We start from the raw sequence: 14,647 nt of genomic DNA on the forward strand, positions 1-14,647 counted from the left end.
AATGTCCAAGTGTTCTATATGAGCTATACAAGTTTGACTTCTCCTGTGTCATGCAAGGGTCATAATTGCATGTACTAAATACAATGCCAAATTCAGCATTTGATATGTGAGTACAGTTGGAAGGGGAACATTGTGCTGCAGGCAGCCCAGACTCATTGGCATGTGGTGGTCACTCAGCCGGATGCAGAATGTGAACATTCAATACAATGTTAGCGACATCCAACATATCTCACATCAAGGTATGCTGAGCCCTCATCTGCACAGTTCACCACAGATGACTGTACTGAAATTTAAGAAACTCTTTTCTCCTTCTGTGCCAAGAATAAGTTCTTTCCACAAAAGTGAAGGGCCCTGCTGCTGACAGCATGTATGTCATGGTGGCTGCCTATCTAAGAAAGTAAAGATAGATGCAGGAGGATCAAAACTGATGATAAACCCCAGGACATGAAGCAGCCTGGGGCACAAAGGAGGATCATAATCATGAAGTGCTTCAAGACACTGATCATGGCACACATCAACTCTGGCCTTGCAGCCTGCCTCGATCCCCTGCAATTTGCCTACTGATGAAACAGGTCCAGAGTAAGCGCCATTTCCTTAGCCGTATACTCATCCCTGGAACATCTGGATAACAAGGACACCCACATCAGAGTGCTACTCATCAACAACAGCTCTGCCTTCAACACCATAATCCCTTCTAGATTAATCTCAAAACTCCGAGACCTAGCTCTGCTGTCTGCAACTGGATCCTCAGCTTCTTGACACGCAGACCGCAATCTATGAAGTTGGAAACTGCACCTCCACCACAATAACTAAAGCCCCCACAAGGTTTCATTCTCGGCCCCCTACTGTCTTCCTGTACACTTCCGACTGTGTAGCCAAATTCTAAACGCGTACCGTCTGTAAGTTTGCTGACGACATTACCATGGCAGGATAGATAGCAAACAACAATGAGTCAGAATACAGCTGGGAGATAGAAGGCTTGGTGTTGTGGTGCAACGATAACAACTTCTCTCTCCATGTCAGCAAAACAAAAAAAACTGGTCACTGACTTCAGGAAGAAAGGAGGAGGACATGCCGCTATCTACATCAACGGGACGGAGGTGGAGAGGGTCGAGAGCATCAAGTTCCTAGTAGTGACAATAACCAACAACCTGTCCTGGACCTCCCACGTAGATGCAACAGTCAAGAAGGCACAAGAACGCCTCTTCTAGGAAATTCGGCATGTCCATCAGGACCCTCACTAACTTTTACAAATGCACCATAGAAAGCACACTGCAATAATGGCCTGGTATGGCAACTGCTCTGCCCAGGGCTGGAAGAAACTACTGAAGGTCACAGAAGCCAACCTCCCATCCATGGGCTCCATTTACACTTCTCATTGCCAGAGAAAGGCTGCCAAAGTCAAAGACTCCTCCCACCCTGGTAATACTCTCCAACAATCTCTTCCATCAGGCAGATGATACAGAGGCTTAAACACATGCACAAAAAGGTTAAAGAACAGCTTCTTCCCTGTCCTTATTAGACTGTTGAATGGGCTGTCTAACTTCAAATAATGTTGATCTTGTTCATGTTGACCTTGCTTTGTACACCTCCTGTGCAGTTGTAACCTGTATGCCTTGCTCTGTCTAAGCACCCTATGATCTGTATGTCCTTATTTGCTATGAACTGCCTATAGTGCTTGAAAAACAAAGCTTTTCACTGTATTTAGGTACATGTAACTGCCATAAATCAAAACAAATCAAATCTCAGGATGCGTGGGTGTGCAGATAGCCACAGTTTTCCAATACAGGCTCCATTTCCTGCACACAAGTGAGACACAGTGCCACACAGGCTTCATATGTCCAAGGACACTGCACAGAACTGTGCAGGAGGCCGCAGTGGAATTGAAAGGTTGCAGGAGTGGGAGGCCACTCTCTCCTGGTAATGGTGAAGTTCACTGCTGCAGTGAACCTCTGAACAACTGGCTCCTTCCATGGACCAACAGGTGACCTGTGCAGTATTTTTTGGTTGTGTACACACAAATACATCAGAACAATTACTGATGCCATCTGTGCAAGATCACACCAGTTCACCTTGCTACCCCATGATGGAGTCAGTGTTGTAGCCTGAGCAATTGGAATCAAAAACAGAGCTGGGTTCCCCCAGGTGCAGAGTGCCATCAATTGTAGACTCAGGGCACTGAGAAAGTCATATAGCAATGCTGTGGAATTCATCAATAGGGAGGGGGTTCCATTTCATTCATGTGTAGATGATCTGAGATCATCATTAGCACTTCCTGGATGTGTATGCCTGCTACCATGGCAGCTGCCACAACTCGTACATTCTGGAGAACACTCATGTACCTGGTGCATTTGAGGGTCCAGGGCTTTACAAGGCTGGTTACTGAGGGATAAGGGCTACCTAATGCGATCTTGGCTCATAGTACCATTGCAGAGTACAGGGCTACTGAAGATACTTTTCTGCTACTTAGACTGGCCTGGGGAGAGGTTGTCTCCAATATAGTCTAGACAGACTACATCCCATGGTCATGGCCTGCTGTGCTCTGCACAAACGAAACAGGCAGCAAGGCAATGTGCTGGATGCAGAGGACCTGGAGGAATGGGATCAGTATTCCAAGGTGGAGGACAAGGCTGTTGTGGAGGATGAAACTGTTGTTGTCCATGATAACAATGGGCACAACAAGCCAGACAGAATCTCAATGACACCTACTTCCAGTAGAAGAGAACTGAGTGTGACAATCATTAACTGTTAGATTTCCTGATTATGATATTAAAATCTGGCATTGTCAGGCAAATTTCAGCCTCTGATGGCTCCATTTTTATTCCCTTTGCATTCTGTAAATAAAAGCTCTCATTTTTGACTGTATTTTCTGATTCCTTGCCTATATTTGATGTTCTCCTACTGGGCAACGATAAGATGGAACCCTACAGCAGGCAGTAGGGATAGAGATGCACTGACTTAAGGGTGTTTAGACAGAATGTGGCTAGGAAGCAAAGCAGTGTGTGGCCTGATGGTTAAACATTGAATAGGGCAAGAGAATGGGGTTGTACGCTTGAGGGATTGTTAGTCATGATCTCTATATGAGCAGTGTAACTTCATATTAATTGCTCCATGATATTGCCTGTGAGCAGCAAAGCTGAATTGCTAAAGTTTCTCCAGGTCCACGGCAACCTTTCAAAGATGACATGGGCGTAAGTGATGTTAGTCTTAAACTAGAAATCCACTGAGTGGCTGGGGGAATGGCATATGGTAAGATGAAGCAGAAATTGTATGTGAGACTTTTCCTGATTAACTATCCACTTACCTTAGGGGAGGTGGTGATATAGTGGTACTATCACTACACTAGCTATCCAGAGCGCAAGGCCAATGCTCTGGGGTTCCAATCCTACCATAGATGGTGAAATTACAATCCAAATCTGGGATAAAAATATAGTCTTATGGCAACCAAATAACCACTGCTGACTGTTGCAAGAAAACCCTCATCTGATTCTCTGAAGTCCTGTAAGGAAGGAAATCGGCTGTCCTTACCTGGTCTGGCCTACATGTGAACACATGCAATGTGGGTAACTCACAGTTAGGGGTTGGTAATAAATCTTCACCTGGCCAACAATGCACACATCCTGTGAATGAATTTTTAAAAAGCTACAGCTGAATTCTCAGATTGAGATGAATACTTTTGGAGGATAACGGGCACGGGGGATTCCCTGTACAATTCCTTCAGAGTCTGCTTTGTTGGAGACTCTACAACATCGCCACGTGCAGCATATGGCCAGACAACCATTTCTGAGACGTTGGAAGATCCAGGACACTGTGAGGACAACATCTAATAAAACTGTGATACCAGCTCCGAAAGCAGATTATTTTTAAAAAGGCATGTAACTGTTAAACTCTAATGTTCAGAGGGGCGGCATGGTGGATCAGTGGTTAGCACTGCAATCTCACAGCGCCAGGGGCTCAGGATGATTCCAGCCTCAGGCGACTGTCTGTGTGGAGCTTGCACATTCTCCCTGTGTTTGCGTGGGTTTCCTCCCACTGTCCAAAGATGTGCAGACAAGGTGGATCGGCCTTACTAAATTGCCCATAGTGTTCAGGGGTGTGTGGGTTATCAGGGGATGGGTCTGGGTGGGATGCTCCAAGGGGTGGTGTAGACTTGTTGGGCCAAAGGGCCTGTTTCCACACTGCAGGGAATCTAATACTCATACAAGGAAGCATGCAGGAACAGCAAGCAAGTAGTAAGAAACATAGGACATATATCATATATTTTCCCTTGTACTATGCATTTTATGCACTGTATTTTATAAGTATTTGCATGGGCTTTTGGCTCGGCTTGTTTTCACTTGAAAGTCAGAGGCTGAGGAGTGACCTAATAAGAGGTTTACAAAATTACAAGAGGCAAGGATAAAATAGATAGTTGGAGTCTTTTTCCCAGGGCAGAAGTGTAGGGTAGAATTTCCAGGGGACATAGGTTAAAAGGTAAAAGAAGGAAAACTTAAAGGAGATGTGAGAGGCAAGTTTTTTTATACGAAGTACCTAGAATGTGCTGCCAGAGGTGGTGGTAGAAGCAGATACAACAGCAACATTTAAGAGGCATCTTGACAGATACACGAACAGACAGGGAACAGAGGGATATGCACTACATTGTCATAAAAGCAGTTTGGTTCTGTACAGTTGCATATCAAATAAATAAACAAAACATTGGACTTATACTCTATTCAAAGTAGACCAGAGACCTCTCTTAAGGTGTATTGTATCAGCGCAGGCTTGGTGGGCTCTCTGATGAAGGGTTTAGGCCCGAAATGTCAGCTTTTGTGCTCCTAAGATGCTGCTTGGCCTGCTATGTTCATCCAGCTCCACAGTTTGTTAGCTTGGTGGGCCAAAGGGCCTGTTCCTGTGCTGCACTGTGTTTTGTTCTTTACAAGCAAGGAAATGGAACTGCTGGTATCTGAAGAGCTATTGCATTGATTAGGTTAGGTGTAAATAAAGGAGATGATGTGATCATATGGAGTCACAAAGGGTAATAAGTTAGAACAATTTCAAAAGATTACAATTTAAAATGATTCAGACCACCTGGGAATGTACAACCTAACAATGGGTAAAGGAGGATTTGAAATAATTAAGCTGACTGCATATTTTTGCTTCTATTACAATAGCAACTGTATTTGCAAAGGTGTTACTAAGAAACAGATGAGGCTCCAAATTGTCTGCATGCCGTAGATTTTCTTAAAATTGTAATTCAGGATGTACTATTGATTGTGCATTGATGGTCCATTAATGTAACTGTGAATAGTGTATTGATCATATTGATTGTGTTACAAATAGTACAAGTCAATTGCTTTCACCAACTGTGGCAGGAGAAACCCTGGATACCAAAGCTACAAATGGATAAAAATGCCTGTCTGAAAGGGTCCAGTACAGATTACCGAAGGACATGTTAAAGCATGGAGAAGCCACTGCTGAGGTGCAATATGGGAAAGGTCACTGTCAAGGGACTTTCAGTCATCGTACATTGGGGTTCTGGGAAACTGTAGGTCTATTACTTATAAAATTTGTGCAAGAGAAACATAGTTTCTGGAAAATTAAAGAAACAAATAGAAGAATGAAGTCAGATCAACCAAAACAAGTGTCAAATCGAACCGTTGTACAAGCTTTCTCTTAAGAGTAAAGGTTCTGTGTGACTCATAAACTATCAGCAGGCTGTTGAAATATTGTGTTATTTCATAATAAATCCCCTTAATTTGTTACACCAAAACTACTGTTTTCCAATTTTTTGTCTGGTCAAAAAAAAATGGCTAAAAGGTTCAAGTAATTTACAGAATCTTAAAATTTGAGCTTATGGCCCAGGTATTGGAGTACAAAAATAAAGTCTTGCTACAGTTTTACAACACTTTGAGATATATATTGAATGCAGTGTGGGATTTTGGTACAAATGTAGAATCATAGAATCCCTACAGTGTGGAAGCAGGCCATTCAGTTCATCAGGTCCGCAACAAGTGTCCAAAGAGCATCCCACTCAGACCATTCCCCTACCCAATCCCTGCAACCCTGCACTTCCCATGGCTAATCCATCTAGCCTGCACATCCCTGGACACTATGGGCCATTTAGCCTGGCTAAGTCACCTAACCTGCACATCTTTGGACTTTGGGAGGAAACTGTAGTACCTGGATGAAACCCACATGATTTGGGGAGGGGTGGGTAGATTTTAAAACTCCACAAAGACAGTCACCTTAGGTGGGATCAAACCCAGATCCTTGACACTGTGAGGCAGCAGTGTTAACCACTGAGCCACCACGCTGCCCAGTTACATCTATTTTTTGTATTTTGTGTTAAAAAGAGGAGCCCTGGTTCTAACGGAATTTTTAGAGATGTTTTATGGGTTTGGTGCTGAGAGAGTTCTGGAGATCTGATAAATACAATAAGGTTTTAAACCCTTAACTGAAGAATACGGGTTGGTCATTTAAGGTATTAGAAAAGATAGGAGAAAAACGTCCTACTGTTGCCTAACAAATGGGGTCCAGGATGAGATCCAGACATAAAAACACAGAGGTCAGTCAGTGTTTATGTGCCAGAGAGTAGAAGGAGGGTTAAACTCTCCAGTAAGGAATCCTGCAGTACTTCCTAAAACTGAGTTTAGGGAACCTATGTGTCTGCTCTAAAGTTAAAGTAATTGTGATTTTAATTTGCACTTTATTTTAGGTGTCTCAGAGAGGAACATCAGTTGAAGGAAAGCATCTAAAGAGCATGCAGATATTCACTGGAAGGAGATAACAAGATGTAGAGCTGGATGAACACAGCAGGCCAAACAGCATCAGAGGAGCAGGAAGGCTGACGTTTCTGGCCTAGACCCTTCTTCAGAAAATCTCTTCACTGTAAGGAAATTGGTTGTAGCTGTGTGAGCCTGAAGAAGCCCCATTGTGGAGAAGGTGAATCTTCACTGGTGTTTGGTGCTTTTAAGGATATGGTTGGGATAAAAAGAAAAAAATCCTTTTTCCAGGGTTTGTACTGAAATCAGTCTGACATTTTTGTTGAGTATAATATGGTTCATGTTATTTTCTTGTTTAATAGAAGGATTTGTTCTCTGTTTTGAGGGTAGGCTTGCAGACTCTTGCAAATGTGTTCAATAACTTCCACGGTTAAATAATGTAGCAAAGTTGGACATATGTCTCCAGGTTTCATTTAGTGATCTGACTCATCCAGTATTAACATCAGCTGGGACTGTAACAAAAAGTTGCACTTTACAGTGAAGGTTAACTAGACTGGTAGTTTTGAATATAGAGATCAGAGATAATGGGAACTGCAGATGCTGGAGAATTCCAAGATAATAAAATGTGAGGCTGGATGAACACAGCAGGCCAAGCAGCATCTCAGGAGCACAAAAGCTGACGTTTCGGGCCTAGACCCTTCATCAGAGAGGGGGATGGGGAGAGTGAGCTGGAATAAATAGGAAGAGAGGGGGAGGCGGACCGAAGATGGAGAGTAAAGAAGATAGGTGGAGAGAGTATAGGTGGGGAGGTAGGGAGGGGATAGGTCAGTCCAGGGAAGACGGACAGGTCAAGGAGGTGGGATGAGGTTAGTAGGTAGCTGGGGGTGCGGCTTGGTGTGGGAGGAAGGGATGGGTGAGAGGAAGAACCGGTTAGGGAGGCAGAGACAGGTTGGACTGGTTTTGGGATGCAGTGGGTGGGGGGGAAGAGCTGGGCTGGTTGTGTGGTGCAGTGGGGGGAGGGGACGAACTAGGCTGGTTTAGGGATGCAGTAGGGGAAGGGGAGATTTTGAAACTGGTGAAGTCCACATTGATACCATATGGCTGCAGGGTTCCCAGGCGGAATATGAGTTGCTGTTCCTGCAACCTTCGGGTGGCATCATTGTGGCAGTGCAGGAGGCCCATGATGGACATGTCATCTAGAGAATGGGAGGGGGAGTGGAAATGGTTTGCGACTGGGAGGTGCAGTTGTTTGTTGCGAACTGAGCGGAGGTGTTCTGCAAAGCGGTCTCCAAGCCTCCGCTTAGTTTCTCCGCTTGGTAGTTTTGAATAGACTGGTGCGCTACGCTGTGAGACTGAGTAAATTCGGTCTCTATTTTCTGAAGTTTAAAAAAATGAAAGATTGACAAACCCAAAACTCTGAAGAGACTTAAAAGTTTAGAACACAGACATTGTTCATATTGAATGGTCAAAGAAGCACAATGGGCCCTTTGGGATGACACCTGCTCCTATTTCTTACTTGTTCATATCTTCTAATTTGTTTGTGCTGAAAACTTTCATGGAAAAGCTCAATAGCCAAAGTATTTAACACTGGATGTAATAAAATAGGTTCAGTTATATTTTATGATGTTATTAAAAATTCATAAAATTAAATTAAATTAAAATCCATGGGTATAGAGACATATAATGTAGAAAAATGCAAGACATTTCTTATGCACCATTAAGTTTGATTTGCAGCAAATTTTAATTTGCTTGCCTGGACATCTGGAGTAGATGGCAAGAACCCACAAACTAACCGGAGGTCAAGATGTAGTATTTAATAAAAAGAGAAGAAAAGAACATTACAAAAAAATTATTGATCATTTGGGGTTATAAATTGACTTACGACAGATGAAACCAACAAAGATTATCATGTCTTTCTTAGCTCAACAATTTCAGCTTTAATTGTTAGCTGACAAAAGCTAAATGTGGAGGTCGACTACCTTGAAAAAGCTTGCTTTTGATTGGAAAAGAGTCACTGATTATACCTGCATTCATCTGCATTTTCATACTTCTCACCCACATTACAAAATTATATGAACTTGCCAAAACTGGTTCAAATGGCATCTTATTCTGTTATTAATACTCCACTCTCCCTGATGAATTCAAAAACCATACTATAGCAGTAGCTGGAATTTAAGTAATCCACTAGTTGGAGTTTAGTGAATTATCTGAGTAGACACAGAGTCATAGAGTTGTAAAGCATGGAAACAGACCAAATATCCTAAAGTAATCTAGCCCCATCTGCTAGCATTTGGCCCATATCCCTCTAAAGCCCTTCTATTCAGGTACTCATCCATTTTTAAATGTTTTAAATATTGTAATTGTATTTTACCTCCACCACTTCCTTTGGTAGCTCATTCCATACATGCACAACCCTCTGCATGAAAAAGTTAGCCTCTAGATCCTTTTTAAGTCTTTTCCCTCTCACCTTAAACACATGCCCTCTAGTTTTCAACTCCCCTACCTCGGCAAAATGACCTTGGCTATTCATCCTATCATGATTTTATAAACCTCTATGTTGTCCCTCAGTCTCCAACACTCCAGGGAAAAGAGCCCCAGCCTATTCAGCCTCTGTCTATAGCTCAAACCCTCCAACCCCAGCAATACCCTTGTAAATTTTTCTGAATCCTTTCAAGTTTAGCAACATCTTTCCTACAGCAGGGAGACCAGAATTGTATGCAATATTCCAAAAGTAGCCTAACCAAAGCCCTGTACAGCCACAACATGACATCCCAATTTCTATAAATAATGCACTGATCAAATAAGCCAAGTGTACTAAACACCTTCTTCTGAGGAAGGGTCACCAGACCCAAAACATTAACTTTGTTTTTTTCCTCCGTACATGCTGCCAGACCTGCTGAGCTTTTCCAGCAACTTTGTTTTTGTTCCTAAACACCTCCTTCGCTACCCTGTCTACCGGTGACTCCACTTTGAAGGAACTAAACCTGGACCCCTAGGTATTTTTGTTTGGCAACACTCCCCAGAACCCTACAATTAAGTATACAAGTCCTGCCCTGATTTGCCTTACCAAAATGCAACATCTCACATTTAGCTGAATTAAATGTCATCTGCCACTCCTCAGCCCATCGGCATGAAAATTTATAATTCAGATTCACACTTTAAGACTGTCTCACTGACTTTCTCCCTTCTCCACCTGAAGGAATTGATATTTTGCATTGAAAAAAGTGTGCAAGAGAATTTAATCCAAGCATATTAAGTATCTGCATTAGAATCGGGTTGATTGTAGAATATGCATCCATATACATTAGTTTGTACATATACAGAGCTTTCAAGATTAAAATAAAATCCCAAGATGAGATGTAATCAAAATAACAGTACTAAAACAAAGCGGTGGAGTTTCCGTTTGCAGTGAAGTTAACAAAGGAAAGGGAAGTGGAGACGCAAAGTGGAGGAAATCCTAGGATTCGAGGTGAAGGTAGATAATAATCAATCATGTTGCATGAAGCAAGGGAGTTGCTAAAGTCAAAAGGAATGAAGAAGCTAGGGAAATTGTACAACCAATGGAGATCACAGAATGGTGTGAACATAAATAGATATTTTCGAAACAATATCATTTTGTTCAATTTCTTACATATCTCAGTTACATTTTCTAGCTTTTTAAGATGCTAACATATCAACTCTTGCTGACTATCAAGTGACATGGGTCACAATGGTCAGACAGGACCACACAAGCTATAATCATAGGTACAAGCATTATTGTCAACAATAAGAAAGTTCAAGCATTTTTAAAATTTACAAATTCATTTCATATGTTCTAATCTCTTCGCGAAGTTGCTCCTCATCTCCATTAAATTAAAGCCCACAATATCACCGCGATCTCTAATACAGCAAAGTTCCTCAGGCCCCTTACTTTTCACATTAAAAAGACTGGTCATCTTTCAGGGAAGCACACTTCTCTGTCCTCCTGAATTGATTTCAAAATAATTTCTTCTTTGCCTTGCTTTCAGAAGTTTCCTAAGAGCCCTTTTCTTGGGTAGGGACCTGTACTCTTCCTATTATTCCCCTTCCAGCATCTCTAACACTTAATCATTCTGAGATGGGCCACAGAAGTACAAGATGCATTTTAAAAAAACTTTGATTGGCAGACTTTAAAAACACTGTCAACAAATGGTGTATTTTTTTAAATAATAGGTTGGATAATAGAAAGTAATAGGATGGATAATGGAAAGCAATTTCAATAGCTAACTGGTCCCAAGGGGGTCAGTTAACTCAGTTGCTGGATGACTACTTTGTGATGCAGCATAATATCAATAGCATGGGCAGAATTCCTGCACTGGTTCACTGAACCATGAAGGACACCCTTTCTCAACTTTACACCTTCACGTTAAACCATCACCAACAGTCCTTCTCTAATGACAGCATTCATATGGAAGATTTACCTGTTTTTTAACCTTTAATCTCAAATATCTGCCTGTTATTTAAATACTGAATAACCCAGATGTCATCATTTCTTTTACGTATGCACATTTGTACCTAAAAATAGGACTGTATGGTAAATAAACAAATTCAAACTCTAATAAGTAAATGCAAGAAAAGTCTGGAATATAACAACTGAAGTAACATGGAAAACCTACCATATCAAAGCCTGCCATTGTCTCTGGGAATTTACTGTAAAGTTCCATGGCCTCATGTACTGCAATCTTCATTTCTGCATTATTCAATTTTCTAAAAAGAAATATACAAGAAATGTCAATGGCAGATATAAACACGTCAAAATGATGTAGTTCCACAAAAAAAAAATCAGACTTGAATCATGGGCCATTACTAGAACTAGGACTCTGAAGGCTTATTATTAAGTATATCACTAAATAATATTACTCACTTCCCTCTGTGATTCTGTCATGTTCAGGTTTATTGTGAACTATTTGTCACCACTTTTAAAATTAAAATGATAACTAAAAGCCAAATGACCTTTTATACTTAGATCTCCAGACAGTCTTGAGTCTCAGGCAAACAGCCAATTAAATATGGCATATCATTGTATCATGATGCATTCCCTCATCCAAACTAGGATGGTTGCAACTTAAGGCATCAAATAGTAAAACAGGATGTATATTCAAAACATGAACTTTCTTTGAAAAAAGTATTTGAACCTGTAAACTGACACGGTGGAAGGTTCAACTGTGATGCAATAGAGTGTGCATAATTTCTAATCATGTTAAAACAGAAGTATTTTGAACATCGGGCAGACAATAGTTCTATATGATCAAATCCTACCTATGTACAGAAAAAATCACTTTAGTTCCCATGAAATCAGGATTATCATTTTTGAATTGTCTTGAAACCTCCTGGTAAGCCATAATAGACCAACTCTTGTTATGTAAGGTTCCATCAAGTTCGTAGACCTAAAAAATGCAGTATGTTAGATAATAATGCATTCAATCAATCATAAGATGACATTGCAAAGCAATTGTAGAATTTAGAGGAAAAGCCTTTGTATAGGTGGAATTACATCTTAAGTAAAAATATAGGACTTAGAAACAAGAGCAGGCCATTTTGCATTTGGATCTTGCTCCGTCATTCAATAAGTTCATGGCTGATTTGTTTGTGGTTTTGAGCTCCTCTTCCTCAGTATTGTTTGATAATCTTCCATCTGACTTTACATTCTTATTTAAATTATGCAATAACAATTCATTGCCAAATCATACACCCAAAATGACGTACCCCATGAGATTTCATCTGCCAGCTCATTTAGGCATACAATGCACTTTTCTTTTCCCCACAGAAACATTCCTGCACTGAAGAAACAAGAGGTTGCAAGCACAGCAGATCTTGAAAGACAAATGCACTTCTCATACAGACACTTAATTTTAGTAGGAGGCTGTCTAGACATCATTGTGAATCTATGATCCATTCCGGCTATCAAAGGCAATTCATCATCACCTTGTCTAGAGCAACAAATATGAGCTTTTGTCACTGATAACTGTCAATGATTCCCTTTATTAACTTCCTGCAGTTATCATTGACCAGAAACAAACTGGACAAACATACAAATCCTGTGGGTGAGCTCTTGTGGTGCAATGGTAATGTCTCTACCTTTGAGCCAGGTAACAAGGCTCACGTCCAACCTCCCCCATAAGTATATAATAATATCTGAACAGGTTAGTTAGAAAATATCTATAAATACTGTGGCTGCAATAGCACATCAGAGATTAGGATTTCTGCAGTAACTAATTCACCTGTCTCCCCAGTACTTGTCAGATGCATAATATAACATTCTCTACTTGCCTAGATAAATGCAGCTCCAACAATTCTAAACAAGTTTGACACTAACCAGGACAAACCAATCCACGTCAATGGCATCCCATCCATACCTTGAACACTTCAACATTCATTCCTTTTATAATCAATTCACAGGGGCAGAACTGTGTACAATCTATAAAATGCATGGGAGCAACTCACCCAGGGTCCTCCAACGGCACCTTCCAAGCCCATTTCCTCTACCACTAAGGAGTACAAGGACAGCAGATGCACAATGATCTACCATTTGCTAATACCCCTCTAAGCCACACACAATCTTGCTTTAGAACTATGACTACTTCTTCGCTGTCAGGTGAACGGTCTCCTGGAACCCCTTCTCTAAGCACTATGGGTGTACCTATACCCCAAAGACTGCAGTAGTTTAAGAAGGCAGATCACTACCTTCTCAAGGGTAATTATGAGTGCAATAAACACTGGCCAAGTGAGCAAATCCTACATTTCATGAATTTAAAAAAAGCAACGAAGACTTTGCAGGACTGGGTTTGCTGTTATTCTTTTCCTCCAGTGGTCCATCTGATTTTATTCCTTTCCTTTTAAAAGGCTTTGTAGCAGTGTGATACAACAGACTGACTTGCTATGTATTTCAGAGGGCAGTTAAGTGTCAATTACATTGTGGTGGGTCTGAAGTCACATGTCGGCCAGATCAGGTGAGGATGGCAAGATTTCCTTCCCAAAAGGACATCAGTGAACCAATTAGTGATCCAAGGTCATTGTGATACCATTGGAGAAAAATAATCGTGATAAGAATTGCTTCCCATTGAATGTAAATTCCACTTGGCGTCCTGGAGTTATCTGAACCCATGTTTTGACAGTTTGAACCTCTGAACCTCTAAATTACCAGTGATATTACCACTATGGCATCACCTCCACTTGGTTGTTCCATGTTGATTCATTGGGATATCCCTCATGTTACCAACTGACTTTCAATGTTTCTCCTTAATAAAAGCAAAATACTGTGGATTCTGGGAATCTGATATAAAAACAGAAAAGCTTTCAAAAGAATCATCTCTACCATACTGCCACCTCCAGCAGGATATCACCATCTAACGCATTTTCCCCTCACCAGGAATTATTCCCACCACGACATCCTGGTCCAATACTCTATCATACTTAACACCCTGAACTGTGCACCACGCACACCCCACTTCATGGTAGCTTCCTATGCAATCACATATGGTGTTACACTTGGTTTTTTACCTCCTCTCCCCATGCTGCCAAAGCCCCAAACAGACAGATGAATTCCAGAGCTGAGGTTACAGTGACAGCCCTTGACATCAAGGCTGCATTTAACTAAATGTGGCACCAAGAAGCCCCTGAAAAGTTGCAATCAATGGGTATTGGGGGCAAACTCTTTGCTGGTTAGAGTCATAACTGGCACACAGGAGGGTGATTGTGATTGTTGGATGTCAGCAATCTCAGCTCCAGCACATCTCTGCAGGAGTTCCTCTGCAGTTTCCTTGGTCCAACCATCTTTAGCTACTTCATTAATGACCTTCCCTCCATCATAAGGTCAGACATGGGGATGTTCACTGATGATTGTACCATTCGTGACTCCTCAGATATTGATGCAGTCCATGTCCAAATGCAACAAGATCTGAATAAAATCCAGGCTTGGGCTGACAAGT

At 41.4% G+C, this 14,647-nt stretch overlaps 1 protein-coding gene across 2 annotated transcripts in view; it reads right to left on the reverse strand.

Moving 5' to 3' along the window:
* Positions 1–14,647, reverse strand: part of LOC125461007 (adenosine deaminase 2-like) — a 77,844-nt gene that overhangs the window by 17,103 nt on the left and 46,094 nt on the right. For both annotated transcript variants that reach the window (XM_059652421.1, XM_048549274.2), the window contains exons 4-5: positions 11,979–12,106; positions 11,336–11,426 (exon numbers count right to left, since the gene is read on the reverse strand). In XM_059652421.1, coding sequence (XP_059508404.1) covers positions 11,336–11,426; positions 11,979–12,106 — 219 coding nt within the window. The remainder of the gene's footprint in view (positions 1–11,335; positions 11,427–11,978; positions 12,107–14,647) is intronic.

The sequence above is a fragment of the Stegostoma tigrinum genome, chromosome 18 (assembly GCF_030684315.1).
Source record: "Stegostoma tigrinum isolate sSteTig4 chromosome 18, sSteTig4.hap1, whole genome shotgun sequence".
Taxonomy (NCBI): domain Eukaryota; kingdom Metazoa; phylum Chordata; class Chondrichthyes; order Orectolobiformes; family Stegostomatidae; genus Stegostoma; species Stegostoma tigrinum.